Source organism: Schistocerca piceifrons, chromosome 2 (genome assembly GCF_021461385.2).
Source record: "Schistocerca piceifrons isolate TAMUIC-IGC-003096 chromosome 2, iqSchPice1.1, whole genome shotgun sequence".
NCBI classification, from domain to species: domain Eukaryota; kingdom Metazoa; phylum Arthropoda; class Insecta; order Orthoptera; family Acrididae; genus Schistocerca; species Schistocerca piceifrons.
The window spans coordinates 456148050-456163825 of record NC_060139.1 but is presented as its reverse complement, the minus strand read 5'-3'; the positions used below and the strand labels follow the sequence as shown (position 1 = coordinate 456163825).

Sequence of the window (15776 nt, the reverse complement as noted above, 5' to 3'; positions counted from 1 at the left end):
CCGTCAGTTACTATAAACTGTGATCTTCTTGACAGGAAGTTGCAAGTCGAGGTACACATCTGAGACGATACTCCAAACACGCAGTTTGATTATAAGATGCTTGTGAGAAACAGTGTCCAAAACCTACTGGAAAACTAGATGTGTGGAATAAACTTGAGATCCTCCCTCTATAGCAAACATTACTTTTAGTGCATAAAAAGCCAGTTATATTTCAAAAGAAACATTTTCTGAATCCGTGTTGGTTATGTGTCATAGTACGATTCTGTAGGGCCTGTATTGTTCAAATGGTTCAAATGGCTCTGAGCACTATGGGACTTAACTTCTGAGGTCATCAGTCCCCTAGAACTTAGAACTACTTAAACCTAACTAACCTAAGGACATCACACACATCCATGTCCGAGGCATGATTCGAACCTGTATTGTTCTGAAACACGATGCAATGACTGCAGTCATTATGAAATACATAAAATGTGTTTGCAGTTGCAAATATGGACAGCCACCAGTTGTATAACAGAATGACGACAACGAAAATTTGTGGCGGACAAGAATCAAAACTGTATATAATTGAACGTTGCTTTCCCGGTGTTTGCAGATAAATACAATATTGCGGTGCCTGCGTTGCTCCGAAGTACGATGGTTCCTGTGGACATAGCATGCACTGCGGCAACTACAGCCGTTTGAGTCATGGTAGCTGCGCACACACGCAACTTTTGCTTTCTTAATTACAACCCAGTATTTTGAGCCACCATTTCTCTTAGTTCAATGTCTGTACTCCAGAGCTGGCATCTTACTCTACTAGTCTGGTCTCTTTACCCGAGAGCTTCCATCTTGTTCTCATAGTTCAATCTCTGTACCGCAAACCTGCCATCTTGCTCTGTTAGTTCGATCTCTAGACCTCCTGCTCCTTCAGCTTTGTACCTGTAATTCTCTCTCTGACCTCCTGTTCCACCATTTTTGTTCTCGTTGTCCGATCCACATACCCAATGACTTGGTTATATGTACACTACTGGCCATTAAAAGTGCTACACCACGAAGATGACGTGCTACAGATGCGAAATTTAACTGACAGGAAGAAGATGCTGTGACATGCAAATGATTAGCTTATAAGAGCATTCACACAAGGTTGGCGCCGGTGGCGACACCTACAACTTGCTGACATGAGGAAAGTTTCCAATCAATTACTCATACACAAACGGCAGTTGACCAGCGTTGCCTGGTGAAACGTTGTGATGCCTCATGTAAGGAGGAGAAATACGTACCATCACGTTTCCGGCTTTGATAAAATTCGGATTGTAGCCTATCGCGATTGCGGTTTATCGTATCACGACATTGCTGCTCGCGTTTTTCGAGATCCAATGACTGTTAGCAGAATATGGAATCGGTGGGTTCAGGGGGGTAATACGGAATGCCGTGCTGGATTCCGATGGCCTCGTATCACTAGCAGTCGAGATGACAGGCATCTTATCTGCATGGCTTTAACAGATCGTGCAGCCACATCTCGATCTCTGAGTCAACATATGGGGACGTTTGCAAGACAACATCCATCAGCACGAACAGTTCGATGATGTTTGCAGCAGCATGGACTATCAGCTTGGAGACCATGGCTGCGGTTTCCCTTGACGCTGCATCACAGACAGGAGCACCTGCGATCATGTACTCAACGACAAACCTGGGTGCATGAATGGCTAAACGTCATTTTTTCGGATGAATCCAGGTTCTGTTTACAGCATCATGATGGTTGCATCCGTGTTTGGTGACATTGCGGTGAACACACATTGGAAGCATGTATTCGTATCACCCAGCGTGATGGTATGGGGTGCCATTGGTTACATGTCTCGGTCACCTCTTGTTCACATTGACGGCACTTTGAACAGTGTACATTACATTTCAGATGTGTTACAACCTGTGGCTCTACGCTTCATTCAATCCCTGTGAAACCCTACATTTCAGCAGGATAATGCACGACCCCATGTTGCAGGTCCTGTACAGGCCTTTATTGATACAGAAAATGTTCGACTGCTCCCCTGGCCAGCACATTCTCCAGATCTCTGTCTGGTCAGTAGTCGCCAAGCAACTGGCTCGTTACAATACGCCAGTCACTACTCTTGATGAACTGTGCTATCGTGTTGAAGCTGCATGGGCAGCTGTGCCTTTACATGCCATGCAAGCTCTGTTGACTCAATGCCCAGGCGTATTACAGCCATAGGTGGTTGTTCTGGGTACTGATTTCTCAGGATCTATGCAACCAAATTGCATCAAAATGTAATCACGTCAGTTCTAGTATAATATATTTGCCCAATGAATGCCCGTTTATCATCTGCATTTTTTCTTGGTGTAGCAATTTTAATGGCCAGTAGTGAGACATTGACACTGTCAATTGATCCTATTCTTCAAGATATTTCATAATATGTAAGAACGGGATACAGTATGTTTGAAAGACCTACTGGGAAACTGTACATAGTATGGATCACATTAACTGATTTATCATCATTAAAAACATGTTCTAAGTGCTAAATGGTTCTGTGATGTTTTCAGACTTAGGTCTCAAGCTCACAAGCTCGCCCCTAACTCATCTTAATTGAACTAAAACTAATACACCATCTGCCAGAGTCCGATGATGAAGTTGCAGTGTATATCATGATCAAATCCTGCCTCCCCAGTAAACTGCTGAACACTGTACTTGTATCATACATGAAACATTCTATACAACACTCAGCTGCCAGAGTCCAATGATCAGGGCACTGTGTATGTGGCAGTCTGTATCCTGCCTATTTGCTAGATTTTCTGTTTTTGATATAGCTGTTGTGACCTGTTTCTTCCTAAACATATGAGTCTTGAGACAAAAAGGTTTGAATTAGAGCCATTTCCACCGATAAATCAATAATTTGTATTTGTTTTGCAGTGTGCAAACGTATTTGTGAGTGAACTGTATATAATATAGTTTGACACTACTGGTACACCAAGTAAATCGTGTTGAATTTTGATGATTTTTGGGGGGGGGGGGGGGGGGTGAGGGTGGGGGGGGGGGGGTCGGGGGGTCGGGGGAAGGACAACTTCCAATATAGCAAATAATGTTCAAGGAATGGTGGGTGCAATTTTCCCACCTGATGTTTTTTTAGAAGTTTTCACTAATGCTTCACCTAGCCAAGAACCATTTTAAGGGGGAAGAAGATAATGTGTTATGTTCCGCACTAGAAAAATATAATCGAAGTTATTGGCTAGCTTTATATTAGCTGTACTTTGTGAAAGTTCCAACATGGCTTTATGTTTGAACAGGCATGGCCTGTGGTTGTCATATTTAGGAAATCTGTGACATTCACTGATTACAACTATGGTGCCAGGGCTTTCTAAAATATTTACAGATTATATCTCCTTTTCTTTTCATAATCAGCTATTAAATAATACCAAGATCTAACTCCAAGATAAATCTACTTCCTGTTTAGCTGCTGATGTCGCATTTCCCAACACTTTTGCATAAGAAACCACACAAAAAATGACATGTTCTCAAGTCAACTTTAATGTACTGTTTCTCTTAAATTTCATATTTTCATAAGGCACAAGTATAACTATGAAAAACACCACATAGAACATCCTACCTTCATAAACGCATAGATCAACAAGGTGGCTGCACAATTTGCTTCTATCAACCATTACATAATAGGGCCTGAGATGGCACAAAACCATCACTATTTCATCATGCAAAATGATAAGTGCTGCAGATTATACCTCATATTCTAGCAGGAACTGGGTATAGAATTATTTTACCACTTTATCAAATGAATAGTCACTGAATGTAGTTATTCCATCGGTTTTAAACACTGCAAAGCACTTTTCTGTTGAAAGATACGAAATGTTGAGATCACCACACTTAGATATTGTTGAGAATATTGTAACTGAATGTTACTATTAATTCAACTCAAATATCACAGCAGCAGGAAAGATGTTTACTGACATTAGTCAATAAACTTGGTGGCCACTTGATGCTTGAACTATCAACTGATACATTTATTTGACAGGATGGCACTACAACAGATGTTGTTGTTGTTGTCTTCAGTCCTGAGACTGGTTTGATGCAGCTCTCCATGCTACTCTATCCTGTGCAAGCTTCTTCATCTCCCAGTACCAACTGCAACCTACATCCTTCTGAATCTGCTTAGTGTATTCATCTCTTGGTCTCCCTCTACGATTTTTACCCTCCACGCTGCCCTCTAATACTAAATTGGGTGATCCCTTGATGCCTCAGAACATGTCCTACCAACCGATCCCTTCTTCTGGTCAAGTTGTGCCACAAACTTCTCTTCTCCCCAATCCTATTCAATACCTCCTCATTAGTTATGTGATCTACCCATCTAATCTTCAGCATTCTTCTGTAGCACCACATTTCGAAAGCTTCTATTCTCTTCTTGTCCAAACTATTTATTGTCCATGTTTCACTTCCATACATGGCTACACTCCATACAAATTCTTTCAGAAATGACTTCCTGACACTTAAATCTATACTTGATGTTAACAAATTTCTCTTCTTCAGAAACGCTTTCCTTGCCATTACCAGTCTACATTTTATATCCTCTCTACTTTGACCATCATCAGTTATTTTGCTCCCCAAATAGCAAAACTCCTTTACTACTTTAAGTGTCTCATTTCCTAATCTAATTCCCTCAGCATCACCCGACTTAATTCGACTACATTCCATTATCCTCGTTTTGCTTTTGTTGATATTCATCTTATATCCTCCTTTCAAGACGCTATCCATTCCATTCAACTGCTCTTCCAAGTCCTTTGCTGTCTCTGACAGAATTACAATGTCATTGGCGAACCTTAAAGTTTTTATTTCTTCTCCATGGATTTTAATACCTACTCCGAATTTTTCTTTTGTTTCCTTTACTGCTTGCTCAATATACAGATTGAATAACATTGGGGACAGGCTACAACCCTGTCTCACTCCCTTCCCAACAACTGCTTCCCTTTCATGTCCCTCGACTCTTATAACTGCCATCTGGTTTCTGTACAAATTGTAAATAGCCTTTCTCTCCCTGTATTTTACCCCTGCCACCTTTAGAATTTGAAAGAGAGTATTCCAGTTAACACTGTCAAAACTTTCTCTAAGTCTACAAATGGTAGAAACGTAGGTTTGCCTTTCCTTAATCTTTCTTCTAAGATAAGTTGTAAAGTCAGTATTGCCTCACGTGTTCCAGTATTTCTACGGAATCCAAACTGATCTTCCCCGAGGTCGGCTTCTACTAGTTTTTCCATTCGCCTGTAAAGAATTCGTGTTAGTATTTTGCAGCTGTGGCTTATTAAACTGATAGTTCGGTAATTTTCACATCTGTCAACACCTACAACAGATACGTGGCAACAAAATAAGGAATAATCAATAACATTCATTTAGTGTGTGTTACAAAAGGTACTTAAATTTGGTGTGGTTTGATGTGTGTCACTTCCATGTCATTTACCTAAAGCAATGAAGCTTAAATAACTTTGCAGTCTCTTGGCAGTCTATGATATTGTTGCTACAACTAAAAGTAATATAGTGGACACTCTTGTATAGTACTAGTTCTTCATAAATAGTAATTGCAAAGTCAGAATGTTGTATTCAGAGCTGGCTGCAATCTCTGAACTGAACTGTCTGGCTGGCAGGTCAAAACTGTGTGAATTTCTGCAGCATGTCCTGTCTCGAGCCTGTCAGTGGAAGGATTTCCATCTCTGCCTGTACAAGGTGGAAGTAATGTAGTGCATGGCAGACAGCAATCCCATTGGCAGCTGGCAACCCTATCGTGAAGAAGTACACTGCATAGATGGAGATATTGTGGAAGCAGAGCGGTCAGAGTTTATGAGCACAGTCTGGAGGCCTCTGCTTGGTACTGAGAGACTCCAGGCAAGTGGTCATGCCTGTGTGGTGGTGGTCTCTCATAGCATCTGCTGTGTAACTTGAAGCCTGGTACGCAACATACACTATGTAAACATCCTTTTTAAGTTTGACTTCTTTAAGAAACAGTTCATATGTTATTACTTTTTTCCACTGTCTCAGTTTAGTTGAGTGTAAACAGTATATTTCATTACTTCTGCCCACATTTCAAATGGCATCCTTTGTATGCAGAGAAGTCCTGACAAACTAAAAAGCACTTGTTTCCCATTTCAATGAAGTGATTTTCTCTTGGGCTATATGGAACTATTTTATGGTGCAAGATGCCATACTGGAAACTCAAACTATCAACCTCTTGATTGATTTGTGACACGTTCTGCATCTTAGCGACACACTCGTAATGTGGATCCATAGAATGCAAAATGAACAACTTAAAAAACAAAATTGCTTATCAATCATTGAATCTATATCCTGCATGCATGTAACACAGCCTCTTAAAAAAAACTTCTCAAACACTAAGCTGCATTGCATTTGCGCTCAATGAAATGCTTTGTTCTCCATAACTGTATTGTCTTTAAATATCAACAGGAACATTACTTCCCCCATAAATCTGTGTTTACAAGCACATCAACTGATTGTAATTTTGTGTGACTGGGTGGAATTATTTGGTAGCACTGGATATATGGAAATGTCGTAAGGCGGGACCTCCTGTCGGGTAGACCGTCCACCTAGTGCAAGTCTTTTGAGTTGATGCAACTTCAGCGACTTGCATGTTGATGGGGATAAGATGATGATGATAATTACAACACAACACCCAGTCCCTGAGCAGACAAAATGTCCGACCCAGCAGGGTATCGAACCCGGGCTCCTTGGCATGACAGTCCATTGCGCTGACCACTCAGCTATCGGGGCAGACTGGTAGCAATAGATGAAAATGGTAGTATGTGCACTTTACCAATAATACAGTCTTTACACAGAAAGATGTGATCTTTGAAAGACATCTTGGCATTTGGAAACTAGTTTAATTTCTTTGGTATTCTGGTGTAAGTACCCTTATTTCACGTGAAACAAGGAGAGATTCAAAAGCATCAGTGTTTCAGCAGCACTTATTATTTGAGATAATATTAAATTTCGAGTCTGATATGTCTCTCTCTCTCCTTATACTCTTTAAAAATGTACATATCTTATTATCAGACAGATGTTTTATACCTTTATGAAGGGCTGCACCAAAGGGGATCAGGTTATATGCTACCTCTGGGACATATAAAACCTTGTTAATGAGTTTCTCCTTCCACAATACTAGTGTCTCCAAATTCAATAGCAGTAATACACATCCTATCACCAGTATCAACAGATCAAGTCTCTGGAAATTCTTCATACAATAGTGAACCATGAACACGGACTGGCTTTTCATATCGATATATATTTACATAGATAATTGTCAAAAGAAAACAATCATTTATATGCTATATGAACAGAAGCTACTTACATATTGTGTTACTAACACGAACTTTAATTCTTAAATCTAAATAATAAAATGATTTGTAGCAAGAGTGATTAATAAGAATTGATTTTAATTTACATTTGGTAACAGTAATGGATACCTGGTGGAACAATTCATAAAATAAGGGAAAGGCAACCACTTCCCTATAGCAGATCGATGCTTGGAGCACAGTAACATGTAAACGAAAACAGCATTTACTGTGTGTGTGTGTGTGTGTGTGTGTGTGTGTGTGTGTGTGTGTGGGTGGGTGGGTGTGAGTGTGTGTAAGTCACATGTATTTGTTTATGATTACATAATTAATTTTGCAACATAAAAAATCTTTATGGAAGACAGACAGAGCATGAATAAACAACATTTTCTCAGAAAAGTGCATCAATGCTCTGTTGTACGGTAGCTTCTGAAAGAAACTGAAAATAATACATAAAGTGAAAAATGTACAGGATTAGAAATTGCTTTGTTTGTTTAGTAATGTAAGAATGTTGTCCATTGTTTGTGGATTCTCAATAAACAGGTATGTCATGCAACACAGGCTGATATTGAATTAATTTTTTCAGGATGCAGTATCAATGCCAGGACAGTTCTTTGGTATTTGATATTTATTGGTACAGCAGTTAATTACATGATCCGCACCAACATCAACATTGCTATAGTAGACATGGTAATCAGGCGGCCATCAAATCCTCTGAGTAATGCTACTAATATTGTCAGTGAATGTTTCAACCATGAGGACATATCTGGTTCAGAATCTGCATCAAACAGCAGCAGCTCTTCACCAAACAAAATTGATGATGGACATGTGAGTACACCACTCATATTTCATATTCTATTTACATCAAATGCTACTAGCTCTACAGGAAAAACACAGACTGAGTCACTTAAGTTATTTGTCTGAAGGCTCTTCTGATGGGCTGATGATATCGTTATTCAGTATTAAATATCCCATGGGAAACAAGTCAGCATTGTTGCCTGATGGTGCAGGGTGATTAGCTTTATTTCAAGAGACCACATAAGATGCAGTGACATGGAACATGATTACCACTGTTTTTTAGTAAAAACTGCAAAGTTAGGATGAAAAGAAGCAGTGATGGTGGGATGTGAACTGTAAATGTGATATCCTGTCAAAAAGCATCCACAACTGTACATTTATTTGCATTTTCCCATTTGTTTGGCTTTATGTCACATTAACTAGTAAGCAAGTGCTCAGTAAATAATGTGCCACTTGTAACAACAGCATTACTGATTGATTATTTTGATATCAAATTTGTTGTGATAAGCTGTGCTGTAGTAATTGATTGTGTGTCGCACAATGAGAATTTTTTGCTATTTCTTTCTACAAAGATTGATTAATTATGTCTTTAATTAGCTGCAAGCTATTTGAAATGAGTAGCTACAGAGTATCTAAGTTGTAACTCTTGACAAATTCATCTGTTTTCGGACTGTGGTTTTACTGGCTGTTAGCTTCCAGCAGTAGTGTGTGTGGTGTGTTTCACTACTATGAGGTATGTGAGAAAAGTAAAGAGATTGATTTTTTATGTATCAAATGTTTTACTTTTTTCAAACAATAATATTGTCCCCTTCAAAGTAGTTCCCTTTGGCATCTATATGCTGGTGGAGCAATTTTTCCCATTGTTGGTAACAGCACTGAAAGGCTTCAGCTGGGAGGTCCTTTAACCTGTTGATCACATTCTATTGAATATTCTCTGGATTCCTAAAATGATGTCCTTTTGTCCCATTTCTCAATTTTGGGAAATGAAAATAGTCACAAGGATTCAATGAGGTGAATAGGGGGACTGTGGAACAATGGGAATGCCTTTTGGGGGCAAAAATACTGTGATGGAAGAGGCTAGCTGAACTGGGGCATTGTCGTGATACAGCATCCACTTGAAAGTTTCTTTGGGTTTTCTGCCAGATCCCAAAATCAACTTTATTAAAATTTCAGTGATCCAACTGTTCACCATCTTCAGGAAAATGTTGCTGCTGCTGAGACCTGCTGAAAACAGATACCAAGGCTGCAGATCGTCATCCTATATAATCCTCCATACCATACACAGTGCATGCACCATTCATTACAATTGCTGACCTCCAAGACTGAGCAGGTGGCGCCACCTGTAGTGGAACACTGGCAGCAATGGCATATCACACTCAAGGACTGTTTTCAAACACAGAGGCTGGATCCACCAAAAAACATTCTGTTTTGATGCGAGCTAGTACAGAGGTCCACGTTCTGCTAAGAAAAAAGCCATTGTCTGTATTACTCAAGTTGTCTGACAATCTAATTTGAATTGCCTCTTTATAAACACTGTTCCAAAAACTGGAACTGTCCAACAATCTAGAAGTGTAGGAAACTATCACAGTCTTGTCAAATTTTGTTCTGCTGTAACCAGTTTTTATGGCTGTTGTAGCCTCATATGATGATGATGTTTCATGCACCAGTCCTGAACAGTGTGAATTGAATGACCGATGTAGCCTGCCCACATTGACATAAAATTTTATATATGCCAGGCTTCCTAACCCCAAATCATCTTTCACAGAGCAAACTAGTGCCCTAATCTTGAAAGGTGGATGGAACACACTCTAAATGTTAAAACTCCTTAAATTCTTCCAGTCTTAAACAATATGTCCCCAGAATAAGGAATAAAGGCCACAGATCTGTGGTCCTCGTAGTGCGCCACCAAGGATGGTCCAAAGTCCTCAGTATGTATAATCTGGCCTCGTGGACGTGATGCTCTCAACATGTTTTCTTCAGCTATCTTCATTCCAGCATTAAATTTACCATGGAGATTGAAGGTGATGGAATGCTTCCATTTTTGGACATCATGGCTAACAAAAAACATAATGGTACTTTTGGACACAGGGTTTATCGAAAGCAGACACACATCAAACAGTATCTGCATGCCATCCAACATACCAATGCAATGGTATCTTTAGTACTCTGGTACACAGAGCATATGCCATTTGTGATGCAGACAGTTTCACCCAAGAACTTGCACATTTGATGGCTGTTTTTGAGAAAAATGGATACTCCGAGAAGCAGATTTGTCAGGCTACAGAGTTTGGACCATCCCCAGAGGTGCACAAAGAGGAGCACAGATTCCTTATGCTAGGGTCATATCGTTTAAGACTGGAAAAAGTTTAAGAAGTTTTAAAATTAAGATTACGTTCCATCCACCTTTCAGGATTAGGGCACTACTTGGCTCTGTGAAAGATGACCTGGGTCTGAAAAAGCCTGACATATATAAAATTTTATGTCAAGGTAGGAAGGCTTACATCAACCATCCATTTTCACAGTTAAGGAAAGGTGAATGGAACATTCCCAATATACGAGGCTACAACAACTGGAAAAATCAGTTGTAGCACAAATTGCTTAAATGAGGGACACGGGATGACATTTGACAAGACGATGATAGTTTCCCATACTTCCAGTTTTTGGGGCAGTGTTTATAAAGAGGCAACTGAAATGAGGTTGGTAGACAACTTGACAAGGCATGGCTTTCCTCTTAGCAGGTCATGGAACTCTGAACTAGCCTGCATCAAAACAGAAAGTTCTTCAGTGTGGTCAGCCCGAGAGTTTGAAAATAGTCTTTGAGCACAATATATAATTGCCACTTGTGTTCTACTAAGGGCAGCACCACCAGTCCAGTCTTGGAGGGCAGCAATTGTAATGAGTGGTGCATGCACCGTATACAGTGCGAGCACTGTGTATGGTGCAGAGGCCTATATAGGATGACACTCTGCAGCCTTTGTATCAGTTTTCAGTGGACTCAGCAGCAGCAGCATTCTTATGGATGTGGCGAACAGCTGGATAGCCAGAATATTGAATCAAGTTGATTGTAGGATACAGTAGCATACCTGAAGAAACTTCAAGACTTGTTATGCCAGGAAAGTCTATGAAGTGACATAAAGCACATCGATGGGGAGAAAATAGTGAAACTTGTACAGAAGTTGGATAAGCTTTGGAGGAAGAAAGGAAAGCTCTTCAATATACTTGCTGTATTACTGATATGCCATGACAAAGCTATTATTCATAACTTTGCTAGATTTGTTCTGTTTATTAATAGTTAGAAGGCTAATAGGATTAGAACATTCCAGTCAAGAACTGATGAGAGAATAGATTTGTTTTATCCATATACCACTGGATATTGTTTCCAAAGATCTATTTTTACTTATATTTGGAATTGTCATTGCAGCTTTCAAGAAATGTGTGGGAGTGGATACATTGTTCCACTTGGTCACTATTGGATTGGGCACATAGGAATGCCATTACCAGTCGGTCCTCCAAATTTGAATGGCTTCTTTTTCATACTACAGCATCAGAAGGGGATAAACGTCAACTCCGTATGGTTAATCTTTCTAATATGGTATTGGATGGGCCCACAGTGGTGGTGTTGGAGAAAGGTTGGCAGACAAATTGATTAATAAAAACAATGGCTTTCCTCTTAGCAGGAAGTGGGACTCTGTACTACCCTGTATCAAAACAGAATGTTTTTCGGTGCAACCAGCCCAGTGTTTGAAAATAGTCCTTGAGTGCAATATACCATGGCCACTGGTGTTCTACTAAGGGCAGCGCCACCTGCCCAGTCTTGAAGGGCAGTAGCTGTGATGAGCAGCATGTGTGCTGTGTACAGTAGGGAGGCCTATATAGGATGATGATCTGCAGCCTGGTATCAGTTTTCAGTGGGACTCTGCAGCAACAGCATTCTTCTGAAGATGACAAACAGTTGGATCACTGAAATATTGAATTAAGTTGATTATTAGACCTGGCAGCCAAACCGAAGAGACTTTCAAGATTTATGCCAGGAAATCCTATGAAGTCACAGCATCCCACTTATTTGCAATGTCCAGCCTCATTCGATTCACCCTTTTTCCAAGCCTTTCAAGGACATCTTTGTAAAACATTTGATTGACAGCTTGATCTGGAGGAACAATCTCACAAAAGCATGCACATGTTCGACATTTTTGTCAGTTTTAAAATTGAAGACTCCTTGAGTGAGTTTCATCTTAGACGTGTTCTTGGCCTTCCAAAAATGGTTTGTGAAATTGACAAAATTGTGCTCTTGATAAGGAATGTTCCCCATAGGTGTACTTCAACTTTTCAAAGTTCAAGCTCTTGTATTACCCAAGTTTAACAGAAAACTTGATGGCATAACATTCCTCTAAATTCCACTGTTAAATTTTGGAACACACATCAAAAACGCAACTTCACTGATAGGGGTCTCAAAAATCACACATTGGCTATACAGAGCTGAAACTTGGACTGAGCATCTGGAAGGAAGAAAAACACTGGTCTACACAGGCAGAACAACACAGCATTGTCAGATCACTCACAGTATTGGCAGTCTCATTACTTTTGTCCCACAACTCGTAATTATACTTGATGTTATTATTTGAGTGAACATGTTCTTCAATTATTATTCATGTAGAGCTTCCTCATTATGCTATATATTATACTGCAGCATCTATTTATTTGTTTATTTGAGATCACATATACCTGTACTGATTAGAAGGGATTTAACTCCAAAGTTGTACTTACTGATGCAGTGAAGCAGAATAATAGTTCCAGCAGGAATACAATGAGTGAAGGCTGAAGGATACACTATCTGATCAAAAGCATCTGGGCTGTCCTGTGTAATGTGGAACTGACCACTAGATTTCACAAGAGGCAGAGTTGCCAGTATAAAAGCAGGTTTTGCTAGTAGAGAAGCAGTAACAACAGAATGGACCAGTCAGCAGAACTCAGTGATTTCTAACGTGAAGTATCCATTGGATACCAACTGAGTAATTAGTCTGTAAGGGACATTTCAACCTTTCTGTAGCTTCCCAAGTTCACTGATGGTGATTCAGTGCCAGTGAACTGGAAATGCAGAGTAACAATCACAGCTGAAATGAAACCAGACTGTCCTTATGGGCTGACAGACAGGGATGGTTGTAAATTATTGCATGAAATCAGAAGAAGGAATTATTCATGAATTCAAAAGGGCTTCCATCTATGACCATGTGTTAGGAGTTAAAAAGAATGGGGTACAATGGTTGAGCAATTCCTCATAAGTCCTGACACTAGCTCCACTGGATAGTGGATACTGGAGTGATGAATCGTGCTATAACTTGCGGCAGCCCAATGGAAGGGTTTGGGTTTAGCAAATACCTGGAGAATATTACCTGCCACCATGTGTAGGGTCAACAGTGAAATAAAAAGGAGGTAGCGTTATGGTGTGGAGGTGCTTTTCATAATTAGAGTGAGGTCCCATTATTGCACTTATGAAAACACTAAATGTGGAAGGCTATTCTGTGTACAGTAAAGGAACAACTCAGAGACTATGATTGTTTGTATGAGTATGGCGATGCAGTCTTCAAAGCAGGATTTGTGAGGCAATGTTTTGTGGACAATAACTGGCTTGCCCAGAGTCCCAACCTGAACATAATGTAACACCTCTGGGTGAGTTAAATGCAGACTTAACTTCCGACACCAGTATCCAACTGACAAAATTGTGCTCTTGATAAGGAATGTTCCCCATAGGTCTACTTCAACTTTTCAAAGTTCAAGCTCTTGTATTACCCTGGTTTTGGGTCTTGAGGTAGAACAGGTGGCAGTTCCTCTGTAGACATTTAGACACTTCACTGAAATCGGAGTTCAAGCAATCATAAAAGTGAAGGGTAGGCATAACCTATGTTAATGTCTACTGATAAATATCCAAGTGCTTTCAATCAGGTAGAGTATTATCAGCTTAACAAATGTATGGTCATGATTTTCTTAGTCTCTGTCAAATTTGTTAGTTAACTGAAAATAATTTCCCTCTCTTGTCAGATCACTATTTTCATTAGATGACACACTCACTAGGGATTGTAAAATTAGGATGCATTTAATGTCTTGACCAATTATATTCCATATTGTTGAAACTGATTTGACCTAAGTGCTGCCTTACAGCTTCAGTTTCATTTATTATTTCTAGCTCCTCTTTAATTCGTTTCACCTTGTAGTGTGTTTTCTTTTTATTCCTAGCTTTTACCAGTTTGTCTGTTTAAGTCATCTTAATAAAAAGAGTATAGTTATCTTTAAAATTTGCAGGAGAGAATACTTTGATCTGTTTGGTTTACATGTAATTGTATTTACTGTGCATACCATTAAATCCTTCCATATCTATGTCATTCTTCCTCTAAAATTTTTGGACTCTCATTTTTTATTCATTTCAGCAAATACTGAATATAGCTTACAGTATGTAAATGAGCTTTCAAAAACTTATATATTTGTTACTGTTCCTCTCCATCTGTATGCTACTTCTGTTTAAAATCACCAACCATGATATGTCTAATTTTCTGATTGCTTCCTCCAGGAATCTGTCTTGATATTAATCATTTTCATTGTATATCATCATTTTTGTCTTTTTTTCTTACATGAAAATGACTGATTAGTTGTGTAGAAGTCTTATTTTCTTTCCTTCTGAGGCTCCATATTATTTTACATAAAGTGGTATTTAGATCTATATGATTTTTTAGTTCTCTGTGGTTAAAATTTCTCTAGATCTTATCAGAAAATATATTATTTAAGTTTGAAAAAACAAACTGCATTTTTATTCTACTAATTAAATTAAACACAAATTAGCAGAATAAAAAAGCAGTTTATTTGTTTTTCAGTCTCAGATATGAAAGTATTCTACCAGGAAGTGATGGATAAATCCATCAATGTATAGTAAATATTTCCTCTGAAAGAGATCTATGGTCCATCACCTTCAGGCTGCTACTGTATGGCATAGCAGTGCCAGACAATCTGGCAAGTCGCATGGGACACCTCAGGTGTCGCTTGTTTTGCCCAAGGGCTCTGCTTCCGAAGCACCTCCTAGTGCACATGACCATGTGGATCTGCCCTCACAGCAGTTGAGTGGCAGGAGGTAACACATTCACATCACTCGAGATGGAGGTTCAATGTGGAGACTGGTCACCTGGCCTCATCCATTCAACTTTTTAGTGGACTGGTCGTTGCTCCTTCAGCAGGGTCTGAGCAGGCACTGGGGGGGGGGGGGGGGGGGGGGGGAGGTTTACTAGTTATCAGGATCTCCAGCGTTAGGCTTGCTTGGAGCCCCTTAGGCAGGTAGCATTCAGAGCTAGAAAGGAAGTCAACGTGCACTTGGTATGTCTGCCAGGGGGGCCTCATCTGAGATATGGAGTTGGTCTTGCCTGTGGATATCGAGCATGCAGGATGCAGTCATCTGCACAAGCAGAGCTCACAATTTGCAGTGTTGTTCCGAGAGTTGATCAGGGTCCTTTGGTTTAGAGTTGAGTGGAGTGCCTCAACCAAAGGCTTCATCAACTCTGTGATGGTCTTGGCTGCAGATTTCTAGACCTGCATTATTGTGTGGGGATTTGTAGGACTTACTTTGATAGGTTGGGAGTCCACTATACAAAAGTAGCAGCTAC

General features: G+C 39.8%; 1 protein-coding gene across 1 annotated transcript in view; it reads left to right on the top strand.

Moving 5' to 3' along the window:
- Positions 1-15776, top strand: part of LOC124777802 (sialin-like) — a 139763-nt gene that overhangs the window by 55757 nt on the left and 68230 nt on the right. The window contains exon 2 of the mRNA XM_047253318.1: positions 7922-8163. Coding sequence (XP_047109274.1) covers positions 7922-8163 — 242 coding nt within the window. The remainder of the gene's footprint in view (positions 1-7921; positions 8164-15776) is intronic.